General features: G+C 43.4%; 1 protein-coding gene across 1 annotated transcript in view; it reads left to right on the forward strand.

Moving 5' to 3' along the window:
• The window catches only part of DIAPH3 (diaphanous related formin 3), a 126,228-nt gene extending 102,072 nt beyond the window's left edge, over positions 1-24,156 (forward strand). The window contains exon 28 of the mRNA XM_079972512.1: positions 23,048-24,156. Coding sequence (XP_079828638.1) covers positions 23,048-23,304 — 257 coding nt within the window. The 3' untranslated portion in view covers positions 23,305-24,156. The remainder of the gene's footprint in view (positions 1-23,047) is intronic.
• Positions 24,157-24,596: the final 440 nt, after the last annotated feature.

The following is a 24,596-nucleotide window of genomic DNA, read 5'->3' on the forward strand; positions in this document are numbered from 1 at the left end:
CACCAGTCTAGCTGCCGCATTCTGGATTAGTTGTAGTTTCCGAGTCACCTTCAAAGGTAGCCCCACGTAGAGTGCATTGCAGTAGTCCAAGCGGGAGATAACCAGAGCATGCACCACTCTGGCGAGACAGTCCGCAGGCAGATAGGGTCTCAGCCTACGTACCAGATGGAGCTGGTAAACAGCTGCCCTGGACACAGATTTGACCTGTGCCTCCATGGACAGCTGTGAGTCCAAAATGAATCCCAGGCTGCGCACCTGGTCCTTCAGGGGCACAGTTACCCCATTCAGGACCAGGGAATCCTCCACACCTGCCCGCCTCCTGTCCCCCAGAAACAGTACTTCTGTCTTGTCAGGATTCAACCTCAATCTGTTAGCCGCCATCCATCCTCCAACTGCCTCCAGACACTCACACAGGACCTTCACTGCCCTCACTGGTTCTGATTTAAAAGAGAGGTAGAGCTGGGTATCATCTGCATACTGATGAACACCCAGCCCAAACCTCCTGATGATCTCTCCCAGCGGCTGCATGTAGATGTTGAAAAGCATGGGGGGGAGGACAGAACCCTGAGGCACCCCACAAATGAGAGCCCAGGGGTCTGAACACTCATCCCCCACCACCACTTTCTGAACACTGCCCAGGAGGAAGGAGCAGAACCACTGTAGGACAGTGCCCCCAGCTCCCAGCCCCTCAAGACGGTCCAGAAGGATGTTATGGTCGATGGTATCAAACGCCGCTGAGAGATCCAGCAGAACTAGGAAACAGCTCTCACCTTTGTCCCTAGCCCGCCGGAGATCATCAACCAGTGCGACCAAGGCAGTTTCAGTCCCATGATGAGGCCTGAATCCCGACTGGAAGGGATCCAAATGGTCTGCTTCTTCCAGGCATGCCTGGAGTTGTTCGGCAACCGCTCGCTTTATCACCTTGCCCAAGAATGGAAGATTTGAGACTGGGCGATAGTTGGCCATTGTGGCCGCATCTAAAGATGGTTTTTTAAGAAGCGGTTTAATAACTGCCTCTTTCAGCGGGTCTGGGAAGGCTCCCTCACGGAGGGAAGCATTCACCACCCCACGAAGCCCATCGCCCAGTCCTTCCCGGCTAGCTTTTATAAGCCAGGATGGGCAAGGATCCAGGAGACAGGTGGTTGGTTTCACTCGTCCAAGCAGCCTGTCCACATCCTCGGAGGTAACAGATTGGAATTGATCCCACTCAACTTGACTAGACAGAACTCTAGCACTCTCCCGCCCTGGCCCTGCTCCCACGGTGGAGTCTACTTCTTCCCGAATCTGAGCGATTTTATCTGCAAAAAACTTTGCAAAATCATTGCAGGAGAACATGTGGCCCGTACTGGGCCCCGATGTTACAGGTGGTTCCGCTAAATTGTGAACCACCTGAAAAAGTCTCCTGCTGCTGTTTTCTGCAGATGCAATAGAGGCGGTGAAGAAATTCTTCTTCGCCGTCGCTATCGCCACTTGGTAGGCTCGATGTTGAGCTCTAACCTGTGTCCGATCAGATTCGGAATGAGTTATCCGCCACCGGCGCTCTAGCCGTCTCAAAGATTGTTTCATTGCCCTCAGATCCGTGGAAAACCACGGGGCTCTCCGGGCTCCATGCAATCGGAGAGGGCGCTTCGGAGCCAAACAGTCAATAGCCCTGGTTAACTCCGCATTCCAGCGGGCCACCAGGGAATCAGCTGAAAGGCCATCAACATGGGATAAAGCATCCCCTACCACTCTCTGGAAACCATTTGGATCCATTAAGTGGCGGGGGCGGACCATCCAAATTGGTCCCACCTCCCTGCAGAGGGGATGGGTCGCAGAGAAGTCCAGTTGCACCAGGAAGTGATCTGACCATGGCACTTCTTTTGTTTCACTTTTACTTAGTGTCAGATCACCAACATCCATAGAGGTAAACACCAGGTCCAAGGCATGTCCGCGGCTATGGGTTGGGCCAGACTTATTCAGGGACAGCCCCATGGAGGCCATGCTTTCCACGAAGTCCCGAGCGGCCCCTTGTAAGGTCGTGTCGGCATGGATGTTAAAATCCCCTAGGACGACCAAGCTAGGTGTCTCCAGGAGAACATCCGCCACGACCTGAAGCAGCTCGGGCAGGGAATCCTTGGTGCAGCGGGGAGGTCGGTACACCAAAAGGAATCCTGTACTGCCCCTATTGCCCAACTTCCAGAACATGCACTCAGAAAACTGGGTCTTCCCAATAGGACGCCTGGTGCAAACTAATGACTTCCTAAAAATCACTGCAACCCCCCCTCCCCGCCCACATGACCTGGGTTGCTGTGCGTAAGAGAAACCTGGTGGACAAGCAGCGGCAAGGACAGGCCCATCTGCTTCATCCAACCAAGTCTCTGTTACACATGCCAGGTCAAGTCCTCCATCCATGATCAAGTCATGGATGGCAGTGGTCTTATGAATCATTGACCTGGCATTGCACAGCAACACTTTCAGGTCATGTGGGTATCCCTTGCTGATTCTAGTATTCATCCGGTCAGGGCCAGACCCAGAGGCAGGAATAGTCCTCAGACAACGACTAAACCTGCCTCCTCTGTAATGACATGGTCTGGTCTTAGCGTAACTCCTCCTCCTACCCGTGATCACTGAGATCGGTTGTCCCAGTGCATCCCCCCCTGTGGAACTGTTATTCTAAAGCAGCAATGCAGCAGCAAGCAAAGGCTATAGCAGCCAAGTCTGCTGCTTGTGGCTGGAAAGCCAAACAGGAAGTATGTGACTGTTGCCATGCAAACAAAGGGGCAGTCCATTCTGTACTGAGCACCGGATGTTAGCTCAGTGTGTGTGTCATATGACCTGTACAGGATGTACATGGGTGGAGTTTAGAGTCTCTCTCTGTTTGTTGAAGAGAGCAGACATGTTTTCTCTTTTACTGTTTGACTGCTGAAGACAGGAATAAAACATGTAGATACATTTCTGTCTGAGTCTGATTCCCCTCCCTGGGGATATGCTGGAGAGCAGGGAGGAGGAGAAGCAGTTTGGTGTGTTTTTCTCACAGCCTGAGGAAAATCGCCGGAACGGACCTCGTGTGTTTTTCCTCCCGGGAGCCGCCGGAGGGAGGTCAAAAGAATTCAGCCGGTGCCTGGAGAGATAGGCACATACCTCTGACCGGCCCTGAATTCTGACATTGGTAGCAGAGGATGGTTGCTACGATCCATGGGAGTCTGCATCAAGGAGACTGTATTCATCCCTCTCCATGGAAGCCTGAGATGGATGCTGATTCTCTGCAGCTAGAAGCTGACCAGAAGAAGCTGAAAGCCAAGCTACGGAGCCCAGGTATGAGATTTTCGGGCTTAAGAGTGTGAATGTAGATGGATTAATTCTCTGCTTCATGGGAGCAACGTTTGGGAAAAACAGCTCTGAGAGAGAAGAGTCTGCATTCCAAACATTCCTGTGGTTTTTCCTGTCCAAGGAAAGGAATGTGGTTGCTTAGCAACGCAGATAAGGGCTGGAAGTCAGGCTATGCCCAGAGTGGCAAAAACAGCTTGTGTTTTGACTAGGTCCTTACAAAGGAACTTTCCAAGCGGCCAGTGTTATAGCTGCCAGGTGCACAGAGTGTAAACAAGCCAGCTATTGGATTTTAGAGGCTTGTGTTTGAGAGTCAATGCAAGGACTCAAAATGGATGTCAAGAAGGGAAGCCTGCCTTCTCCACCCCTCTTGACCAGTGACAATTATGCATCTTGGTCTATAAAGATGAAGGCCTTGCTGCAGAATCAGAGACTGTTTGGGGTGATTGAGAACCCCATCCCTGCAGCACCAACGCGTCCTTGGGAGTCACAGGATGTGAAGGCCAGAACCGCTATAATTCTGTGCGTGTCAGATTCTCAGCTTATTCATATACAAGATTTAGAGCACGCGAAAGATGTTTGGGACACGCTGAGAAGGACACATCAGAGAGATGCAGGTTCTTCAGCGTTGCTGTATTTTGAAAAGCTGACTAACCTGAGGCTTGCGCCTGATGGAGATGTTCAAGCGCACCTGACGGAAATGAAATTTCTGCGTCAGCAGATGGTGGAACGCAATTTCCGTCTGCAGGAGGAAGTGTTTTGCTTCATGGTGATCAACAGCCTGAATCGGACTTACAAAACGGTTGCCAGTCAGCTGGGGTCTCTCCCAGCGCAAGATCTAACGTCGGACAGGGTCTTTGCCGTGGTCCTGAACGAACATGACAGACTTGCCGCCCTGGAAGTCAAGGACAGGGGGAGGGAAGAACGGAGTTCTAACACCCCCACTGCTGTAGCTACTGGAGGAGACGCCGTAGCTTTGAACGTTGTCCGATGCCACATTTGTGGACAGACTGGGCATCTTCAGCGGTACTGCAGGAAGCCACGTCAGAACAAAGGAGCCAAGGGAAGCTCAACGAAGTCTGAGGCGTCAGGCAGAAGTCATGCCAAGTCACAGGCGAAGCCTGCAAAGGCTTTGATGTCCCTAAAAGCCACACCACAAGTGGGGAATTCCTTCGTTTTAGACACGGGAGCGACGGTTCACATGACCCATCGCAGGGATTTGTTTTCGTCGTTTAAGAAGCAAAGCTTCGTTGTACAACAAGCCAACGGTCAAGAGCTGGAAGCCACCGGAATTGGGACTGTGTATCTTAAAAGTCTAAACTTGACTATAAACAATGTTTATTTGGTTCCAGAGTTGAAGTACAATCTGCTCAGCGTTTCGCAGATTGCCAAGAAGGGACTAAAACTGTCCTATGATGATCAACACTGCGAGATCTACAAAGATGGAGAGTTGTATCTTTCTGCCAAAGAGAAAGATGGACTGTATTTGTTGACTTTTGATCAAAGTGATTACATGGAATGTAATTCTTGTGATTCTAACATGATTTCTTTTGCAGGTGTAGCCAAGAAGAACGCCAAGCAGGTCACCTCGAGGGTCGACAAGGCATTTCAGCGGGTGTATGCTGATGTGATTGGTCCTTTAGCACCATCTAGAGGCAACGCAAAGTATTACCTAATATGTGTTGATTCTTTTACAGGTTTTGTCTGGATTTATCTTTTGGAGAGACCGAAAGAAGCCTTAGAAAGGTTTAAAGAGTTTTGTGACAAGGTTAAAAATATGCATGATGCTGACATAGATTGTCTTTGCACAGATGAGAAGCCAATTTTTCTCTTACAGGATTTCCAGAGGTTCCTGAAGAAGAAAGGGATAAGACACAAAATTGCTAGTTCCGAAGAAGCTTGGAACAGATGTGTCTGTGTTAGAGTGAACAAAGAATTGCAAAAGGGAATGGAAGCGCAATTGCTTAGTTCACATCTGCCACATGAGTACTGGGCTGAGTCGCTAATGTCATTTTGTTATACGTGGTTGAGAAAGGTTTCAAAAGAATTGGGAAGTTCTCCTTTTGAGAAACTGTTCCACAGAAAACCTTCTGTTGCCCATTTCAAGGTTTTTGGGTCTCATGTGAGGACAGAAGCTCCGGGTGGAGTAAAGAATGCCAGAGGCATTTTTGTGGGTTATGAAAAGGGTCTCTACAGAGTAATTTTGTCTGAATCTGGTCAGGTGATTCTCACAAAATTTCTAGAGAGTGCTCCTGAACAGGAGCGAGTGATTGTTCACACATTTCCCACAGGAGATGATGATGATTCTGATGATGATGATGATGATGAGTTTGATCTTATTGAGTTCAGTAGTACTGATGATGACAGCGATAGCTCAGACAGCTCAGTTGTCACAGTCATTGAGAAGAAATCTCACACAATGACTAGACCCTCAGAAGAGGAGGATGAACCACTGATTAAGCTTAGTACTGGTTCTTCAGAGAGTTCAGAGGCTGAACCAGAAAGCAAGGAAGAGCAGCACCTCTTACGTAGGTCTGAGAGAGCAACGAAGGGTGTACCACCCAAGAGGTATTCAAAAGAGTTTGCCAACTTAGCTATTGCATGTGTTGCTGTTGTAAACGACCAAGGTCAAATTGAAGCTGTGTCTGAGTCAGAGACAAAGGCACAACAGAGAGTTGTTAACCAAGGTAATGCAGATGCACTCATTCCTTGGAAGTCACACAACCAGAGAGGTACATTGGTAAAACCAGTGGCGGGTAGTTCCAAGGGTGGAACTGAAACAACAGGGGAGTGTTATAAGTATAACAACTGTTTGTTTTCTTCTCTGGATGACGCTTTGCTCGCAGCACGCATTGATACTTTAGGGGGAGTATGTTATTCTAAAGCAGCAATGCAGCAGCAAGCAAAGGCTATAGCAGCCAAGTCTGCTGCTTGTGGCTGGAAAGCCAAACAGGAAGTATGTGACTGTTGCCATGCAAACAAAGGGGCAGTCCATTCTGTACTGAGCACCGGATGTTAGCTCAGTGTGTGTGTCATATGACCTGTACAGGATGTACATGGGTGGAGTTTAGAGTCTCTCTCTGTTTGTTGAAGAGAGCAGACATGTTTTCTCTTTTACTGTTTGACTGCTGAAGACAGGAATAAAACATGTAGATACATTTCTGTCTGAGTCTGATTCCCCTCCCTGGGGATATGCTGGAGAGCAGGGAGGAGGAGAAGCAGTTTGGTGTGTTTTTCTCACAGCCTGAGGAAAATCGCCGGAACGGACCTCGTGTGTTTTTCCTCCCGGGAGCCGCCGGAGGGAGGTCAAAAGAATTCAGCCGGTGCCTGGAGAGATAGGCACATACCTCTGACCGGCCCTGAATTCTGACAGGAACATGCCCCAGCCATTTTGTGGGCTGGGGCCCACTCCCCGGCAGCCCTGACCCCTCCCCCTAAGAACAAAATAACAACTTATACAAACAAGCAAAAACAACTTATACAAACAAGCAATAAGACAATACAAACAAAAAAATTAAAAATTACAAAAACATCAAAATAAAAAAAATAATTCCCCAAACCCAACCAAACATCCATCCCACCCCCACCCCCCACATACAAAAAATCCAAAAGAATTTTTTAAAAAACATTTTAAAAATACTCTGTGCCCCTCCTGCAGTAACACTGTCCTAGTGAGGCCTGGCAGGCCCTGCCCTGGGCCAGGTGGTAAGTGGCAGGAAGGAGCAGGACCCTCAGGCACTCACTCAGGGGAGTCCTCCTGGGCAGCAGGCAGCAAGCACCACGCAGTCCTTATGAGGCTTCAGGCCCCACCCCAGGCCAGATGGTAAGTGGCAGAGAGGAGCAGGGCCCTCGGCACTCACTCAGGGGAGTCCTCCTGGGCAGTCACAGATGTGTTTCTTCTTCTTCTTCAGGTGTTTGGCATTCCTGTCTTGATACCTTATGTGGCATGTTTCCTATCAAAAAATATTTTTAAAAATTACACTGCATTTAACAGCTTGAGCTATCAGTACCAGCCATTTTGTTTCTATTCTTTTCGCCCTTCCCATCTGAAAATCCCTTGCAGGGGGTTTCCGATGGTGTCCCATTCGGGCATTCATCAGGTCCACTGGGAAGCTTTAACACCTTGGGCTTTCCTAGGTCATGGGTTGATAACCAGTTGCTGATAATGTTGGCACGTCACATCATCCCCTTCATTTTAAAAACAAAAGAAATATTAGCTAGTTCAACTTAATTCATATCAGTCTTAAAACATTAATATTTTTCCAATTTACAATTTGTAACCCCATCAGAGAGGGAGAGGAGGAGGAGGAGCAAAAAAAGGACTTACATCAGGATGGAGATGCTGATGTCTTGGCAAAGTGAAGCATCTATTTACCCCATAGTAAGAAAGCAGTATTTAAAGGCAGAATTTAAATATAGCTTGCAAACACAATTTAAGCGCAGGATTCAAGTCATGCTGGTGCAGATCCAACCCTAAATCAAATGAGGTAATGTACTGCAGAATGTACACCAGTGGGTGGAGGAGAGAAGGAGGAGCCACCAGCTCATGAAGTACTCCCGAATATGTCTGCAGCAGATCTTAAGGTCACTTACGAAAGTGCCCTTACATGCAGTTGAAAGTGTCCTGTTTGTTATGGGTTTACCTTTGCAATCTAAAATAAGTGGTCCAGTTTTTAAATGAAAGGCATTGATGAGTTTTTTGAGGTTTAAAGTTTTTTTCTACAATCAAGTGGTATGTAAATTTTATGAAAGAAAAAATAATAATTCATCAAGGTTTCTTTATAAAGCAGCACCTTCTCAATGCTTCCGTTCCCAGTTAATCATAAAAAGCAAAAAATAAAATAAAATAAATGTTCATTGACATCCTATTAAACGAGAGTTGAGGATTGGACAGTGAAGGATGAAGTGAACTGTGTTCCCTGAACTTCCACAACCCCAGGGAAGTAACAGTAATAGTAGACTGGGAAGCAGATACATTCTAGAAGCACGGCAACTGGCTGCTAAATCCCTTAAGAGCAATTCTCTGACAGAATATATTATATGATACACCAAAGAACTGAGATGATGAAGCAGAGTTGTAGAAGAATCCTTACTACCTTGTTTTTCAGAGTTTGGGTGCTAGGTCTCACCACATAATTTCACTGTTGCCTATCATATTTTTGTGTGTTATTTTTCAGACGCTGTTCTGGTGTATTGTACAGTATAGGTCAAATGCTGCTTTTGTAACTAGAGATTCTTCAGGAATAAAAGCATCACAGCCATGTTTGTGCAGTAGAAGATGTGATATTTCAATAAAAATATGTGGATTAGTTTTATATAAATCTGTTAAGGAAGGAAGAAGTTAATATCAGGCAATATGAAAAAAACATTAAATGTTGCTTTTAAGTGCACTAGTCATACTTAAATTAGTAGGACTTACTTCTGAGTAGTAGACACATAAAATTCCACTGTTAACTGCTGTGAGTAAAATCATTCTGTTGAAAAGATTTAGTCATAAATCCCTTTATAAAACTTTTGTTGACTTTTTTCTCCATAATGCTTTCTATTTAATTCTGTGCTATGGTTTATATCAAATATTTATTATAATGTGACTTGAATACCCAGACACTGTCAAGATGGTTCAGTGATTTAGTGGTGTTTCTCCTACAGCTTTCCCTGTAATCAGCAAATGCTCTGATATTATCATAAATATTTCCTTTACACACACACAAACTTACATGCTTCTGATTGAATTCAACTTGTTGCATAATAAATATCCCATGATGATCTCCAACCTTCTGTTTGTACTATTGCCTCTTGGTCTAGACATCCACTTTTCAGAGCTGCTTAGTTAAACTGAAGCAGGCAGAGAGAAACAAAATATTGTTCTATATACACCTACTGTCACCACCCTCACTGGAGTGTTAAAGACTCTAATTTCTTTGTTGGGTTAATTTTTTGCTCTGTTTCCTAAACAATATATATAATCTTAAATTTCAGACATCAAGGTGTTCACTACAACCACAAGGTAATGGCATTCTAAGTCAGCCACTGTCAGTTCAAATCCCATAAGCATATGTGTGAAATTTAGAATTTTTTTTGCCTACATCACCTTACACTTGTTTACATTGAACTGCATTTGGTATTTTACTGCCCATTCACTCACTTTAAAGAGATCCTTTTGGAGCTTTCCTCACCCATCACTTTAAATTATTTAGGAACAAGTTAAAAGGCATAGGTCCCAGTACCAGTCCTTGGGGGTCTCCACTTTCTATAGCCTTTCATTAGGAAAACTGACCATTTATTCCTACTCAGCTGTTTCATTACCAGTTACTGATCTGCAAGAGTTCTCCTTTTATTATTAACTTCTAAACCTATTCAGTCTTTGGTGAGCTGCTTTGTAAAACGTATTTTTGATTTAATTTATTTAATTTATTTAATAAACTTTATTTTTATTTTTCAACACAAAAACATAGAAAGTCATCAGAGAGATGCTTATATAATAATGGTATGTGTATAGCATTATTCTACATAGGTATATTAAGCTAACACATAATTTGAACCATATTTCGTTTTTAGGTATAGATAAGGAGTTATGGAAGTCATTCATTGAAAAAGTTTAGTACACAATGTCAACTGAAACAACTCTCCGATCTAATAAGTTAGTGAAACAGGTCTTACCCCAGGGGTCAGCAAACTTTTTTTGAGGGGGCCAGTTCACCGTCCCCCAGACCTAGTGGCGGGCCGGACTGCATGCGGCGGAGGGGGCTTCTCTCTCTCCCCCTGCCGACCTCCTCTGCCGCTCTGCCTGCGGTTGGGAGGTGGCGCCACTGCCTCTCCTTTTTGGGCCAGCTTTCCCAGGCACGGTGCCCGCAGGTGCGCCAAGCTCCAGCCCACAGCGCGGCCATGGGGAGAGGCCGGCAAGCGGGCCATGAGGCTTCCTATCAAAGCCCAGCCCCTTCCTCCGCAGGGCGGGGAGAAGCCAGGAAGAGGGAGGGAGGAGATGACGGCGCGGTGAGGGAGGGGAATTGCAAAAAAAATGGCACCCGTAAAAATTGTGGGGGGGAAATGGTGATCGTGCTGACCCAAGCAGCGATTGCAGAACTGTTTGCGGGCTGGATCCAGAGGGCAATTGGGCTGGATCCGGCCCACAGGCCTTAGTTTGCTGACCCCGGCCTTACCCTTACAGTAGCCATGCTGGTTCCAATTCAGCAACACTTGTTCTTCTATATACAGTGGTACCTCGGGTTAAGTACTTAATTCGTTCTGGAGGTCCGTTCTTAACCTGAAACTGTTCTTAACCTGAAGCACCACTTTAGCTAATAGGGCCTCTTCCTGCTGCCGCGCCGCCAGAGCACAATTTCTGTTCTCATCCTGAAACAAAGTTCTTAACCCGAGGTACTATTTCTGGGTTAGCGGAGTCTGTAACCTGAAGCGTATGTAACCCGAGGTACCACTGTACTTGGTAATTTTATCTTTGATCGTGCTTTCCGCTAGTTTTCCTGGGACAGATGTTGAGCTAACTGGTTAAGCATATATTTGTAAGCATATATTAAGCACTTTTTTTTAATGGAAACTTTCCGGTCCTCAGGTATAGAGGCTGATATTAGGGACAGCTTACATATTTTTTGCTAGATTAACAATTTTGCATTTGAGATCTTTAGTGCTTTACATTTTTTGTATTAGCAGTTTAGCAATTTTGCATTTGAATTCTTGGGTGGATGGCATGTGGATCCAGTGTTTTGTCAATTGTAATTTTGCCAATAAGGCCTCAAACTCATAAAGTCATATTCTTTGTTCCCCAGATAGAGAATGGAGCAAAGCTAATTTTCATATAAAATGTTTGCTTAGTTTTAAGCATTTAATATGTAAGATGTGCTCCCTTGAGCTGTTTCACATGAAGGCCTTGACATCCATATATTTTTGTAATCATCCATGCAACTATGTGGTCTCAATAGACCACAGGGTGCATATCTATATATAATAAATCCATCTTGCCAGTAATTACGCTGATCTTGCTTCAACAGATGACATTTGTAACATGCCCTTTGAGCTTTCTACCTCACCTAGGACTTTTGCAAAAGAGCTGTTGTTTCTGTGGTAGGGAACAGGTTATCTATGTCTCAAGTGAGACAACAGAATATCTGTTTCTACTAGTGTTTATATAGTCTTTTAAGTCCAATAAGCTTTCCTGCTTAGCTGGGATGTATGCTGCTCCTAGAATGCAATTCAGTACAGTTGGTGTGAGCTCAATAGGACTTACTGTTGATTAGGATTAGGACAGTGCCTGCACACTGTCTCACCGGAGTGGTGCATGCTCTGGTTATCTCCCGCTTGGATTACTGCAATGCACTCTACATGGGTCTGCCTTTAAAGGTGCCTCAGAAACTTCAACTAATCCAAAATGCGGCAGCTAGACTGCTGACGGAGTGGCCACTGAGACCATATAACACCAGTCTTGAAAGACCTATATTGGCTCCCAGTGCGTTTCCGAGCACAATTCAAAGTGTTGGTGCTGACATTTAAAACCCTAAATGGCCTCGGTCCTGTATACTTGAAGGAGCGTCTGCACCCCCATCGTTCAGCCCAGATACTGAGGTCCAGCTCTGAGGGCCTTCTGGCGGTTCCCTCGCTGTGAGAAGTGAAGTTACAGGGAACCAGGCAGAGAGCCTTCTTGGTAGTGGTGCCCACCCTGTGGAACACTCTCCCATCAAATGTCAAGGAGATAAAGAACTACACAACTTTTAGATGACATCTGAAGGCAGCCTTGTATTTTTATTTACAGTGGTACCTCCAGTTGCGGATGGGATCTGTTCCGGAGGTCCGGCCAGATCCCAAGGTTTTCGCAACCAGAAAGACCACTTCTGCGCATGCACGCATGGCAAAAACCCAGAAATATACTTCTGGGTTTGCCACTTATGTATCCTGAAATTTATGTAACCGAAGGGATGTGTAAGCAGATGTTTTACTGTATTTATTTACTGAATTTATATTCTGCCCTATACCTGGAGGTCTCAGGGCGGCTCACAGAACAAAGCCAGAACACAAAACCACAAAATATATAATCAAAATAAAAACAACCCAATGTTGTTGGTGGTGTTGTTGTTGTTGTTGTTGTTTAGTCATTTAGTCGTGTCCGACTCTTCGTGACCCCATGGACCAGAGCACGCCAGGCACTTCTGTCTTCCACTGCCTCCTGCAGTTTGGTCAGACTCATGTTTGTAGCTTCGAGAACACTGTCCAACCATCTCGTCCTCTGTCGTCCCCTTCTCCTTCTGCCCTCCATCTTTCCCAACATCAGGGTCTTTTCCAGGGAGTCTTCTCTTCTCATGAGGTGGCCAAAGTATTGGAGCCTCAGCTTCACAATCTGTCCTTCCAGTGAGCACTCAGGGCTGATTTCCTTAAGAATGGATACCGGCAAGCCACTCCAGTATCCCTGCCAAGAAAACTCCATGGCCAAAAACAACCCAATAACAGCCCCCCCCCGAAAAAAAAAAATTATAAGGGCATAGTGTTAAATAGTGGGTAGACATAGCAGACGACGCAGAGATTTCTCCAAAGCAGCTCTTTATTTGTAAGCTGGAACAGAACTGAACAGCAAACAGCTCACCTGGCCTGCTTTTATAGGCAGCCGGCTGTCAACATTGTAGCAGCAACAACCCAGGGTTTCCCACCTAAGGTAACTGACGTGGACCTGAGTGAAAACTATCTACACACGATACCCCTGGTAGCCAGGGTGAGAACTTCAATACATAACACATAGGATGTCAATCAAATCAACAAAGGCCTGGTTAAAAAGGAACATTTTTGCCTGGTGCCTAAAGATGTATAATGAAGGTGACAGGCAAACTTCCCTGGGGAGAACGTTCCACAGACCAGAGTATTGGGAAGTTTTTAATGTTTGACGTTTTATTATGTTTGTATAGGTGTTGAAAGACGCCCAGAGTGGCTGGGGCAACCCAGCCAGATGGGGGGTAATAAATAATAAAAATATTATTATAGGATTAAGTAGGATTGCACTGTTGCTAATATGTCCATTCTTGTGCCATAATCTGCTTTTTATACCCAAATAGGCATATTCCCCGCTTTTTCTATTTGGTTCTCTCTTCATACTTGGCAGCTGCATTACGTTTCTAAACACATTCCAAGAGCTAGCTTCACTGTCATCTCAAATCAGATATTTTGCTTTCCAACACTTTTAGGAGAAGGTGACATAGCTAGTACCTCACTGATAACCACAACTCTTCATGGATGCCCCTCAAATACAAATGACAAGTAAGGTAAAGCTAGCCTAGAGCTGGCTTGTTCTACTTTTTAAGCTCTGCACAAGTGTTTACAACAGCCTGGCTTAATTCAGAATGTTGATGTTTTTAAAGTTAATTTGATTTCTATTCCCAAAGAACAATATTAATCTTGGGACATCAGGTACTTCCAAGAGCAAAGAAAGACTACCCTAGTAAGAGAGATTGTGGACACATGCTTTGCTGTATGCCACTAGAGCTGGATTAGACCTAGAATCTGTTCTACTCTCCAGATTTTGGGTGGGGGAGAACTACTACTGTACTTCCTACCTCACTGCTAGACTTTATTAACCTCTTACTAACATGGATGCTACTCCTTCTGTAGCGGATCCCACACTCAAATAAAGCCTTTGCACATTTAATTTGGCTTCCTTATGTATTTACATACCATGCCAACAATAGACTTCACAAGGAGCTGCTTTCTGAAAGTGTGGTTTATAGCCATCCAAACCGTGTGCGTGGATGTCTTTGCCCACATACTAATAGGCAAAGGAGAAACCTGGAAGGCAGAAGCAACCACTTTGGGTGAGTCATTTGTAAATACCGCTTCAATTTGGAATACAGCAAGCAGCCTCTTGCAATTCAGTGTAAATGTAGCACTATTAGCTCAGAATCTAAATGCTGATACATGCAGCATGACACTGACTTCCAATATCTAGTGAATTCACCACATTTTAGCACAGGAAGCCAGCTCCACTGCCTCACTGTAAACAGCTGCTGGCAGTTGCTGAACTGCATCAAATGTTCCTCTCAACAAATTCTCAATAATAGATTTTAATTTTCACAATTTCTCTGGTTATTTCAGTATTAGCCCACTTTACCTCTCTCGCCTGCCTGCTGCTCCTGTTCTATACTACTTGGAATCCATTTGTGTGAGTTCCAGCCCCCACCCTTTCCCACACACTACGCCTCATCTCTCCACCACCTCGGATCTCCTGCTTTCTCTGTCAACAGCTCACAAAGCTTCTTCCTTGAAGTAGTTTGACAATTGACCTTACTCTGTCGCTTCTTCTTAGTTTAGGTGAAGGGTGATGCTGAATAATGGAGGGAGAATGTAGTGTTAGAGGAAGGGGTTTAGGCGAACATTTCAAGGTTGCATGGATTGTATAAGCTGAAAGCGTGAAAGGGTTGCATGACTTTTACTTGGGTGTTGCAATCTTATTCTTTGTAATCTTCAATTTTAAGTTCCAGAATTTTTAACTGTACCCTGGAACCTATTCTTAGGAGCTCTTTGTGCTTTTTTTTGTAACCATACTTTGCCAACTTCCAGCTTTTCTCTCCAGGACAAAGAGTTGTAAGAGAAAATTGAGTTTCTGTATCTTTAACGATTACATAAGAGATGGAATTTTTGTAGGCGTGGCTTGTCATATAGGGTGAGAAAAGTTCGTCTGTTAATTATTATTATTAATTTCATTTGTATACCATTTAATATTTTAAAGAAAAAAACTCATAATGGTTTACAACACATTAAAACATCAAATAAAGCAATCCAGAATAAAACATTACTGAAGAAAGTCAAATATATAGTATAAATTCAAAGCAACGTAATTAACAGGAAAGTAAAATATTAAAGGTAAAGGTAAAGGTACCCCTGCCCGTACGGGCCAGTCTTGACAGACTCTGGGGTTGTGCGCCCATCTCACTTAAGAGGCCAGGGGCCAGCGCTGTCCGGAGACACTTCCGGGTCACGTGGCCAGCGTGACATCGCTGCTCTGGCCAGAGCCAGAGCCAGAGCCGCACACGGAAACGCCGTTTACCTTCCCGCTGGTAAGCGGTCCCTATTTATCTACTTGCACCCGGAGGTGCTTTCGAACTGCTAGGTTGGCAGGCGCTGGGACCGAGCAGCGGGAGCGCACCCCGCCGCAGGGATTCGAACCGCCGACCTTTCGATCGGCAAGTCCTAGGCGCTGAGGCTTTAACCCACAGCGCCACCTGCGTCCCAGTAAAATATTAGCTTAATAATAATAATAATAATAATAATAATAATAATAATACCCCACCCATGTGGCTTGGGTTCCCCAGCCACTATGGGCGGCTCCCAAAATAATAATAATAATAATAATAATAATAATAATAATAATAATGTGATCAAATATCAAACATTCAAAACTTTCCTAACTTCTTAAAGATTTTAAAATAAAACATTACCAAGACGTCAACTACAGAATGCACATTTAATGTAACAAAATTAACAAAAAATATGTTGTTTGTTGTTATTATTATTATTACTATTTCCCAGTCACTCTGGGCAGCTTATCTGCCTTCAGATAAAGGGCTGCCTTCAGATGTCTTCTAAATGTCGGATAGTTGTTTATTTCCCTGACGTCTGCTGGGAGAGTGTTCCACAGGGTGGGCACCACTACCGAGAAGGCCCTCTGCCTGGTTCCCTGTAACCTCACTTCTCGCAGTGAAGGAACTGCCAGAAGGCCCTCGGCGCTGGACCTTAGCGTCCGGGCAGAACGATGGGGGTGGAGATGCTCCTTCAGGTCGACTGGGCCGAGGCCGTTTAGGGTAAGGTTACCAGATTTTTTTCAATGAATCTGGGGACACTTTTCAACTTCAATGGATTTTGTATGGGGACTGATTTGTAAATCCAGGGACTGTCCCTGGGAAACGGGGACCTCTTGTAACCTTAGTCTAGGGCTTTAAAGGTCAGCACCAAGACTTTGAATTGTGCTCGGAAACGTACTGGGAGCCAATGTATGTCTTTCAGGAAATCTTAAAGATTTCAAAAGAAAACATTGCTAAAGGAAGTCAAATATAAACTGCACATTTAAAACAGAATAATAAGAGAATAAAATATTATCATTAGCATATAACGTACTTGCCGCTCTTGCTGCCAGTGGTGGTTGTGGAGGCTCAGGCCCAACTGTGTCTGCACCAAGAGACAGCCAGTAGGTTAATCCCCTTTTCCGCCCAACTCGTAACGGCACAGGCTTCCTGCTTCCTTCCATGGCCTCTGGTCCCCAGTAAAGGAAAAGGGGAAGGGGGTGGCAGGGCCATTGCTATAACCCAGCTGAGGTCGGGGTGGCACCCATTCGTACACTGTCTCTCTCTCTCTCGTGACTAGCACTGGCAGTGCACTTTCGAGTACTACTGGAGTAGTACAGTTATATAATATATATATATATAATTTATTTTTATATATTATCATGACCATATTGGACCATATTGGAAAGCTTGGAAAGGGGTGCATTCATGTTAAATTAAAAGTAAAGGAAAAGGACCCCTGGATGGTTAAGTCCAGTCAAAGACTATAGGGTGCAGCGTTCATCTTGCTTTAATACAATGCCCTCACAATTCTTACATCAAAATTGAGCATTAGTTCAATTCCCTTTTAGGAATTAAAGCAGTGGCCAGACATTCCTTAAATATTCAAAAGCTTTACTTGCAGAGCAGATGATAAAAGAATATATTCGCATTCGCAAGACATGCTTATCCAAGCATAGGCTCAGCTTCACTTAAAATATAGCTTCTTGTTTTAAATCATAAACTGTGTCTCCCTCTTCCAGCTCTGCACTCGGTCTGCACTTTCCTATAGGCCTTGCAGCTCCGTGAAGAGATTCACACTTCAACCTTTCTCTGTTCCATTCAGAGACCCAATAGCTGCTGCACTGCTGTCTCTCTATTCATAGAGAGCCCTCTCTGTATTCTCTATTCAGAGAAAAAACATTAACACTTTCCTTCTAGCAGTGTTCAGAGAAGCTTCTTTATACAGCCATCTCTTTATGCTGTGACATCGCAGTGAACTCACACAAAATGGAGTATGTGACTTGGTACTTCTCATGTGACCAAAGTTAACTAACCACATGAATGCTACTTGAGCTCATGCTAGAATCAGCTAGTAACTAATCAAAACTTGAAATTGCTTTCTGTAAACACACAGCAATATCTATTTAAGCAATCCCATTTCAACAAATGAAATCAGTATATCTAACAGTATGGGCATTTCATATGCCTAATTGTCATATGAATCAGCTTTAGACACATTCTGCAATTATCAGATTTAAAACTGTTCAAAACAACACATCTGTAAATGCTCACTCAGTTCTCCTTTCTGTTGCTGGGATGGACAGATGGACAGCCACTGTAAGCTTAGAAACAAGTTCCTGTGCACAGACCACATACATCTTTGATCCAAGAAAGATGAGTTCCAGTAAGCATAATCTTGAGTTTGAGACCTTTCCAAAATCTAGGATTCAAATAAGCACAACTCTAAGCAATGAGATAAATACAGTTTCACCTCTCCTTTTTTCAACATGAAGATTAATATTCATGTAGAAAACAGCAAGTGCAAATCACAAAGTATCTGTTTTTCCCTAGGTATGCTTGTTGGATACCTATTACATTTATCTGCTTCCTGATGCATATACCCAGAGAGAAATGCTGAAAGTTCCTTGCATCTTACATTTAATGCTCTCTTCTTGACATGAGTAATTATATCCAAGTCAGAAAAAATAATGTGAATCAGCTCTGAGCCATGTAGTGAACCTGGCTTTCAAAGACAATTTCCAGCAATCAAAAGTGAAGTGGCAGGAAAGAAAAAGAAACCCAAGAAAATATCTCTGAATGGAATGCATAGAGCTAGAGGTGCTCTAAGATGCTGCTATCAACTTACCAAAGTGGAAAATGTCAGACTTTGCCACTCGCCACTAAGAATTAGATTATGAAATTGAACAACTACTATTTAATACCCATAGTAGAAAGTGTATTTTTGCAGGACGTAGGGGATGAGGTGTACAACATGTTTGGGCATATAAACATTCACTATGGTTTTATGCAATTTCTCAAGGCCTTTTCAGACATTATGGGGTTGCTAATCTAGGTTTAGGGACGCAGGTGGCGCTGTGGGTTAAAGCCTCAGCGCCTAGGACTTGCCGATCGAAAGGTCGGCGGTTCGAATCCCTGCGGCGGGGTGCGCTCCCGCTGCTCGGTCCCAGCGCCTGCCAACCTAGCAGTTCGAAAGCACCTCTGGGTGCAAGTAGATAAATAGGGACCGCTTACCAGCGGGAAGGTAAACGGCGTTTCCGTGTGCGACTCTGGCTCACCAGAGCAGCGATGTCACGCTGGCCACGTGACCCGGAAGTGTCTCCGGACAGCGCTGGCCCCTGGCCTCTTAAGTGAGATGGGCGCACAACCCCAGAGTCTGTCAAGACTGGCCCGTATGGGCAGGGGTACCTTTACCTTTACCTTTTAATCTAGGTTTGCTCCAGGGACTTTATTGAACAGAGCTACAACCAATCCCAATTCTGATGGGTAAATCTACATTGCTTTACTGTTGTTTTTTAATGGTTAAGTGAAGGAGTACTACTAACTATTAAATGGTTTCTAATATTATTATTTATTAATTGCCTTCCACCTATGCCCCAAGGCAATGTACAAAATATAATAAAAACAGTTACAAAGCAGCACAACAAATAAGATGAGTTTAAAACAATTCAAAATGAGCAGCTATGGCAGAGCCCTATTGCTCTACCCGGGAATACATGTTAGAACAAAAATGTCCTCTCTTGTTTCCATGAAGTAGAGATACTGGGTATCTGTTGTAGCTCAGTGAGCATGCTGTTTCACAGAACAGGGGAAGCCTTACAGAGAACCTACTTCTGAATCACTGTAGAGTGCACTTCTAATATTTTGGTGCAACCGGTTTAGAATTTCAACAGCCAGGTTGCTCACCAGGGCAAGGCAGTTTGAGTATTTTATACCGATCCCGGTTCAACTGCACTGGTTACCAATTAGCTTCCAGGCCCAATTCAGAGTGCTGGTTTTGACCTACGTATAAAGCCTTAAAGGGCTCAGGACCACAATACCTCAAAGCCCGCCTCTCCCCATATAAACCATCCCAGACTCTGTGTTTATCATCTGAGGCTCCTCCACGTGAGGTCCAAAGGGCGGCCACATAAGAATGGGCCTTTTCTGCAGTGGCTCCCCGTTTGTGGAATGCTCTCCCCAGGGAAATTCATCTGGCACCTTCATTATACGTCTTTAGGCACCACGCAAAAATGTTCTCTTCAACCAAGCCTCTGGCTGATTAATATTCTACGGCCTATTCTATGGTGCCCATGTATTTGTGGGAGGGTTGGGGGGGTTGTTTTTGTTTTAACTATTTATTTTGTGCTTTTATTCTGTATTTTTATCTTGTGAGCCACCCTAACATCTTCAGATGAAGGGTGGTATATATTTTTTAACAATAACAGCAGCAACAACAACAGGAACTTGAAGGAGACACTCTCCTACAGAACATAGTGACCTGATACGTATATAAGGGACAATGTGGTCTCTAAAATAACCTGGTCCCAAGCTGTATAGGGCTGGATGTGTTAGTACCAAAACTTGAACTTGGCTTGGGAGCAGATTGGCACTCATCGCAAATACCACAAACAAGGTGCTGTATGCTGATGGTAGTTTGCCCTCACAAGCAACCTGGCCACCACATTCTAGCCACCACATTCAGTACTAGCTGAAGCCTCCAGACCAATCTTGTGGGTAACCCCACACAGAGCACATTGCAGAAATATAATCTTCAGGTTAGCAATGCCTGGGCAATGTGGTCAGGCTGTCCCAGTTCAGAAATGGCATAGACAACTTCCTGTACATGGGAGCTGCTCAAAGTGCCCAGCTTGTCAGATTCAGTTTATTAAACCTTATCCAGCCCACCTCTGCCTCTAGACACCAGTACAGGACCTGCACAGCCATCTCAATTGTTACCGAAAAATAGAGTTGAGTAGCATCACTGTAATAATGCCCCCTCACTTCATATGTCCTGTTGACTTGCTCCCAAAGGCTTCCTATAGAGGTTGAATAGCATTGGAGACAAGAGGCATCTCATAACTCAAGAGCCAGGGAACTGAGGGACACCCTTCCAGTGGTATCTTCTGGAACTGTCCCTAGAGATAATCACTGAGACAACCCAGGAACTACTGCAGAACAGTGGCCCCTGATACCTGTTCTCCCATTGAAAGCCCAAGAGTAAGAAGACCCAGTTCAAACGCCAACCCAGCTAGGAAGCTCACTGGCTGATCTGGGTCTAGCCTACCCTACAGGCATGTCTTGAGGATATAAACAGGATGGGGAATGTGTACTGCCCTAGACTCCTTGAAAGGACTGTCACATAAAAGGACTAAGATGAACTTGAATCCGGGCTTTTGTTCATATCCAGAGCTGCTTCACAAAACGCACTTCTCACTAACAACAATCAAAACAATCTACAGTAGTTATGCACCCTCATGGCAATTGCTACAGCTTAAGATGGCACAAACATTGGATATGAATGTAATACATCCATAAGAATTATTATTTTCTCAGACCCCCTGATGCTTATTCATACATTTTTGTTTGAAGCTGAAAGCCACATGCAGTTTTGGAGCTACTCGTATATGCAATAAAGAGCTAAGACTACTGTTCATCAATGCAAGGATTTCCCCCTGCATCCTGGAACCACTCTATCCCCCCCCCCCCGCCCCACACCACCTACATCTGTTCTGAGGTTTCCCCTAAACTGCACTGGGCATCTACGAATCCCCTTGTATCAGTGTAAAGAGTTAATTAAATACTGCCCCATGGATATTGAATGGTTAACATTTGCATGTGTTAACTGTTGCATCAACAAAAAAAGGTCTCTCACCATGTTGATGCCCTTTTAAGAAACTTTAAAATTAAAACACACAAATATATATAGACAGAATGGGGAGGGGAGTTTCAGTACCACAGGACAGCCAATTCCTGTACTTTAAGGAAATAGCAAGCGGTCTTAAGTGGAATAGGCTAGTTTTGCATGTTTTAGGGTGAGTTATGACCCCAAATGTGTAAAAAGGTTAAAATGCCCTCATATCAAAGTCTAGCTGCACATGGGAATTTCTACAAATTGCATGATAGGAAGAAAATAGTTTTCTTGTTCAAGAGCCATACCACGAGCCTTTATTAAGTTTTGAATTGTCTCTAATATGGCTATTCTTCTTTTTCAGGCTAGTATAATCATTCCAGTATTTATCTCTTTTGCAGTTGCATATTTAAATTCATACTATGTAAATTCAAAAAGGCACAATCATCTTACATGCTTAGTGCCATTCCTTTGAGTCTTGTGTGTATCTAATTCTGGTTATATGTTTGTGCAATTTTCTCATACAGTAAATGAAGCTAAGTGAAAATTGCTTCTCTCTTATTGGATTTTAAGTAACAATTGTCCCCCTGATGCAGGAGATAGAAGAGGTTATTTTATTTTCTCCTAACAGCCAAAAGGTGATCATACTTCTAAAATTCGTTGAGATTGCCCAAGAAACTGTGTAAAAAACTCATCCATCATTGTGAGCCCCTGGTCAGGGAATGACAGTGCAGTAAATATCTTCAGCAGCAGCCTTTTAATGTACAAGCTGTTTTCGGTTGGGATTTTCAGCACTCACATAAAACACACTGTCATGAGTGACTGCCTGTGCTCCAAAGTCATTACTATTGGGATGATGGAACATCTTTCAGCGAATAACCAAAAAACTCTAAATGTCATGTCAAGTTTGTTGAAACCATTTTCAAGCCTTGTTCAAGGTTACATGAATATTGAATATGCCTTTTTTAAAAGAAAAAAGTATAGGATCTATCAGAAGGTTTGTTTAGACAGGTAAATTGAAGAGTATATTGATTTTTTATAATTGCCTTATGTATTGTTTAAGGCCCCAAGTGAATCTACACTTCATTTTGCCTCTTTAATAGATCAAATTACGGGGACAATAATGAACTATGATATTCCCAACTGCATCTGGTTAGAGAGTTTTGAAGTCAGAATACTAGAGTAGATGGCCTGATCCAGCCAAGGGACCTTCTCAATGAGATTTTTGGTGTGTACAGGGAGAGGAGAGGAAGATGAGATCCCCACATTATTGGATACAACCCTGTGTATCTGGAAGCTGCTATGTTCACTTTCATGAATTTACAAATGTAAAAACGCCCTATATTAGTTTTATTGACAGGTGTACTCATCTGAGCTAAACTGTTACTTGGGGGTGGGGGGTGAGGCTCACCATTCTCTTGTTTCCTCTGGGACTAATTCTTTGTTTAGAAGATTCCAAGACGTTATTGGTTTCAATGTGAGGGATGAGTGTTCAGCATTTATATTTATGAAATGTCAGGCTAGGATTCCAAAGACCATCCTACCATTTCCATGTACCCAAGCGTGCCTTGGAAAGTTTAAACATCCCGCTGGGCTTGCTTACAGTATGTGGCTCTTTGGATCCTAGCCATAAATTTTAACTTGTCCATGGGTAGACTTCGTTATTTTTATTAACAGTTTTTCTTCAATGTGTTTTCGTTAGATCACAGTTTAAACTTTGCTACTCGGTTCTTTCAGGTCATTAACCAAACGCCCGCTCTTCTCTTTAGAATGTAGAATTGCACAGCTTTGCCAGTTTTCAGCAGCTGGGGTGCTTGAGTCAAAAATAATTGTGATTTGTCTGTTTTCTACCTTACAGAAAACCAGAAAGCACCAACAGAAAAGTTACATTTGCACCACAATATGAACACAACATCAACAAGGAATCCAACAAGCAAGGACCTTAATTTCAAGATGGAAACTAATTCATCTGTAGAAAAGAGAGCAGCTGTTGGGAAGAAGGGCATTAGTAATGGAGGAAGTAGAGGGAAAGAAATGGAGCTTGCTGGCTTTGTTTCTAAAGGAGAAGCAATTCCTGAAGTAGAAGCTCTGCTAGCAAGATTACGAGCACTGTAATCTTTGACTTCACCGATCAAAGCAAAAACTGAGTCCCTTAAGATGTTCAAGAAAAATGTATGTCTATTACAGAATATACAACTTCAGAAATGCAGGTGGACCAATTCTGCAAATCAGAAATACCTGCAAGTAAAAAATTAGCATGTTCCTCTCTTTCAGAAAGACTAATTCATTAGCTTTTCACATGCTTTGAGTATTTGATGGAAATGAGCTTTTGAGCAACTGATCTCCATTAGCTTTCTGAAGCAATACATGTTTATTTTCTGATTGGCACCGTAAAGAAGCTTTTCATGGCTGTTACATGTTTTGCATGATGCACCTTTGATGTATGGATTTATAATGTTTTGTGCCTGAATACAAAATTGTTCTTTGTATTCCTGTAATATGGCATTGATGTCTTGCGTAGTTGGAAGACAATTCAAGGATGATGAAAGGGGGGAAAGTTTGGTTCACAGATCTGTTGACTGTTGATTAACACTCATTCCCCCATGTGCTCCACTTTAAAACAATTGTAAGCTATTGACTTAAATTTTAAAAAATGCAAATCAAACTATGTACATCCTGGGTATTGTGCATTGCAGAGTGAAATTTTAGTAGAAAAAAGTGCAATACAATATTACATAAGTTATAAATAAGTTTTATAGTATAGCTTGATTCTTCATCAGGTAAGTGCTAAAATGCATTCATTTATTGTTAATCTACAGACAACACTGTGTATCTATGCATAAAGTAATATCAAATGTATGATAAGATGTATATCCAACCTATAGCTGTTACTCAAACTTGAAATATAAACACAATTTTGCCTTAGCACAAATTTATTATTATTAAAGGAACTTAGTTACTCTTTGACTGTGACTGATCTTAATTTTTCTGTTGCGCACAGAAAGACACCTAAGGAAATATTTGCCAGAATTGGCTTTTTAAATCGCTTTGTTACAATGCATGCTGTTGGATTTGGTAGAGATTTCTCGCATAATTAATCAATATTGGTGTATTTTTAATTCATTTGTAAATTGCACATCACTGCAGCGTAGACTAATTAATTACTCTTGCAATAGTATATTGCTTCTGGTTTTAATTGGGTTGGAAAACTGGATCCATTTATGAGATCCTTATAAGATCATACCTGCAGATTATTTGGACACACCAATTACCGGTAATAAATTTCTTCAAAATGTTGTGTAGGAGCTATTTTTAAAAAATGCATTGCCTTAATTATTTTTGAACAAATAAAAGCAGAATGTTGAAACAGATCAAACTTCAAATTCCTCACCAAAGTGGTTTAGGGA

This window comes from Podarcis cretensis (genome assembly GCF_951804945.1).
Source record: "Podarcis cretensis genome assembly, chromosome: 4".
Lineage (NCBI taxonomy): Eukaryota > Metazoa > Chordata > Lepidosauria > Squamata > Lacertidae > Podarcis > Podarcis cretensis.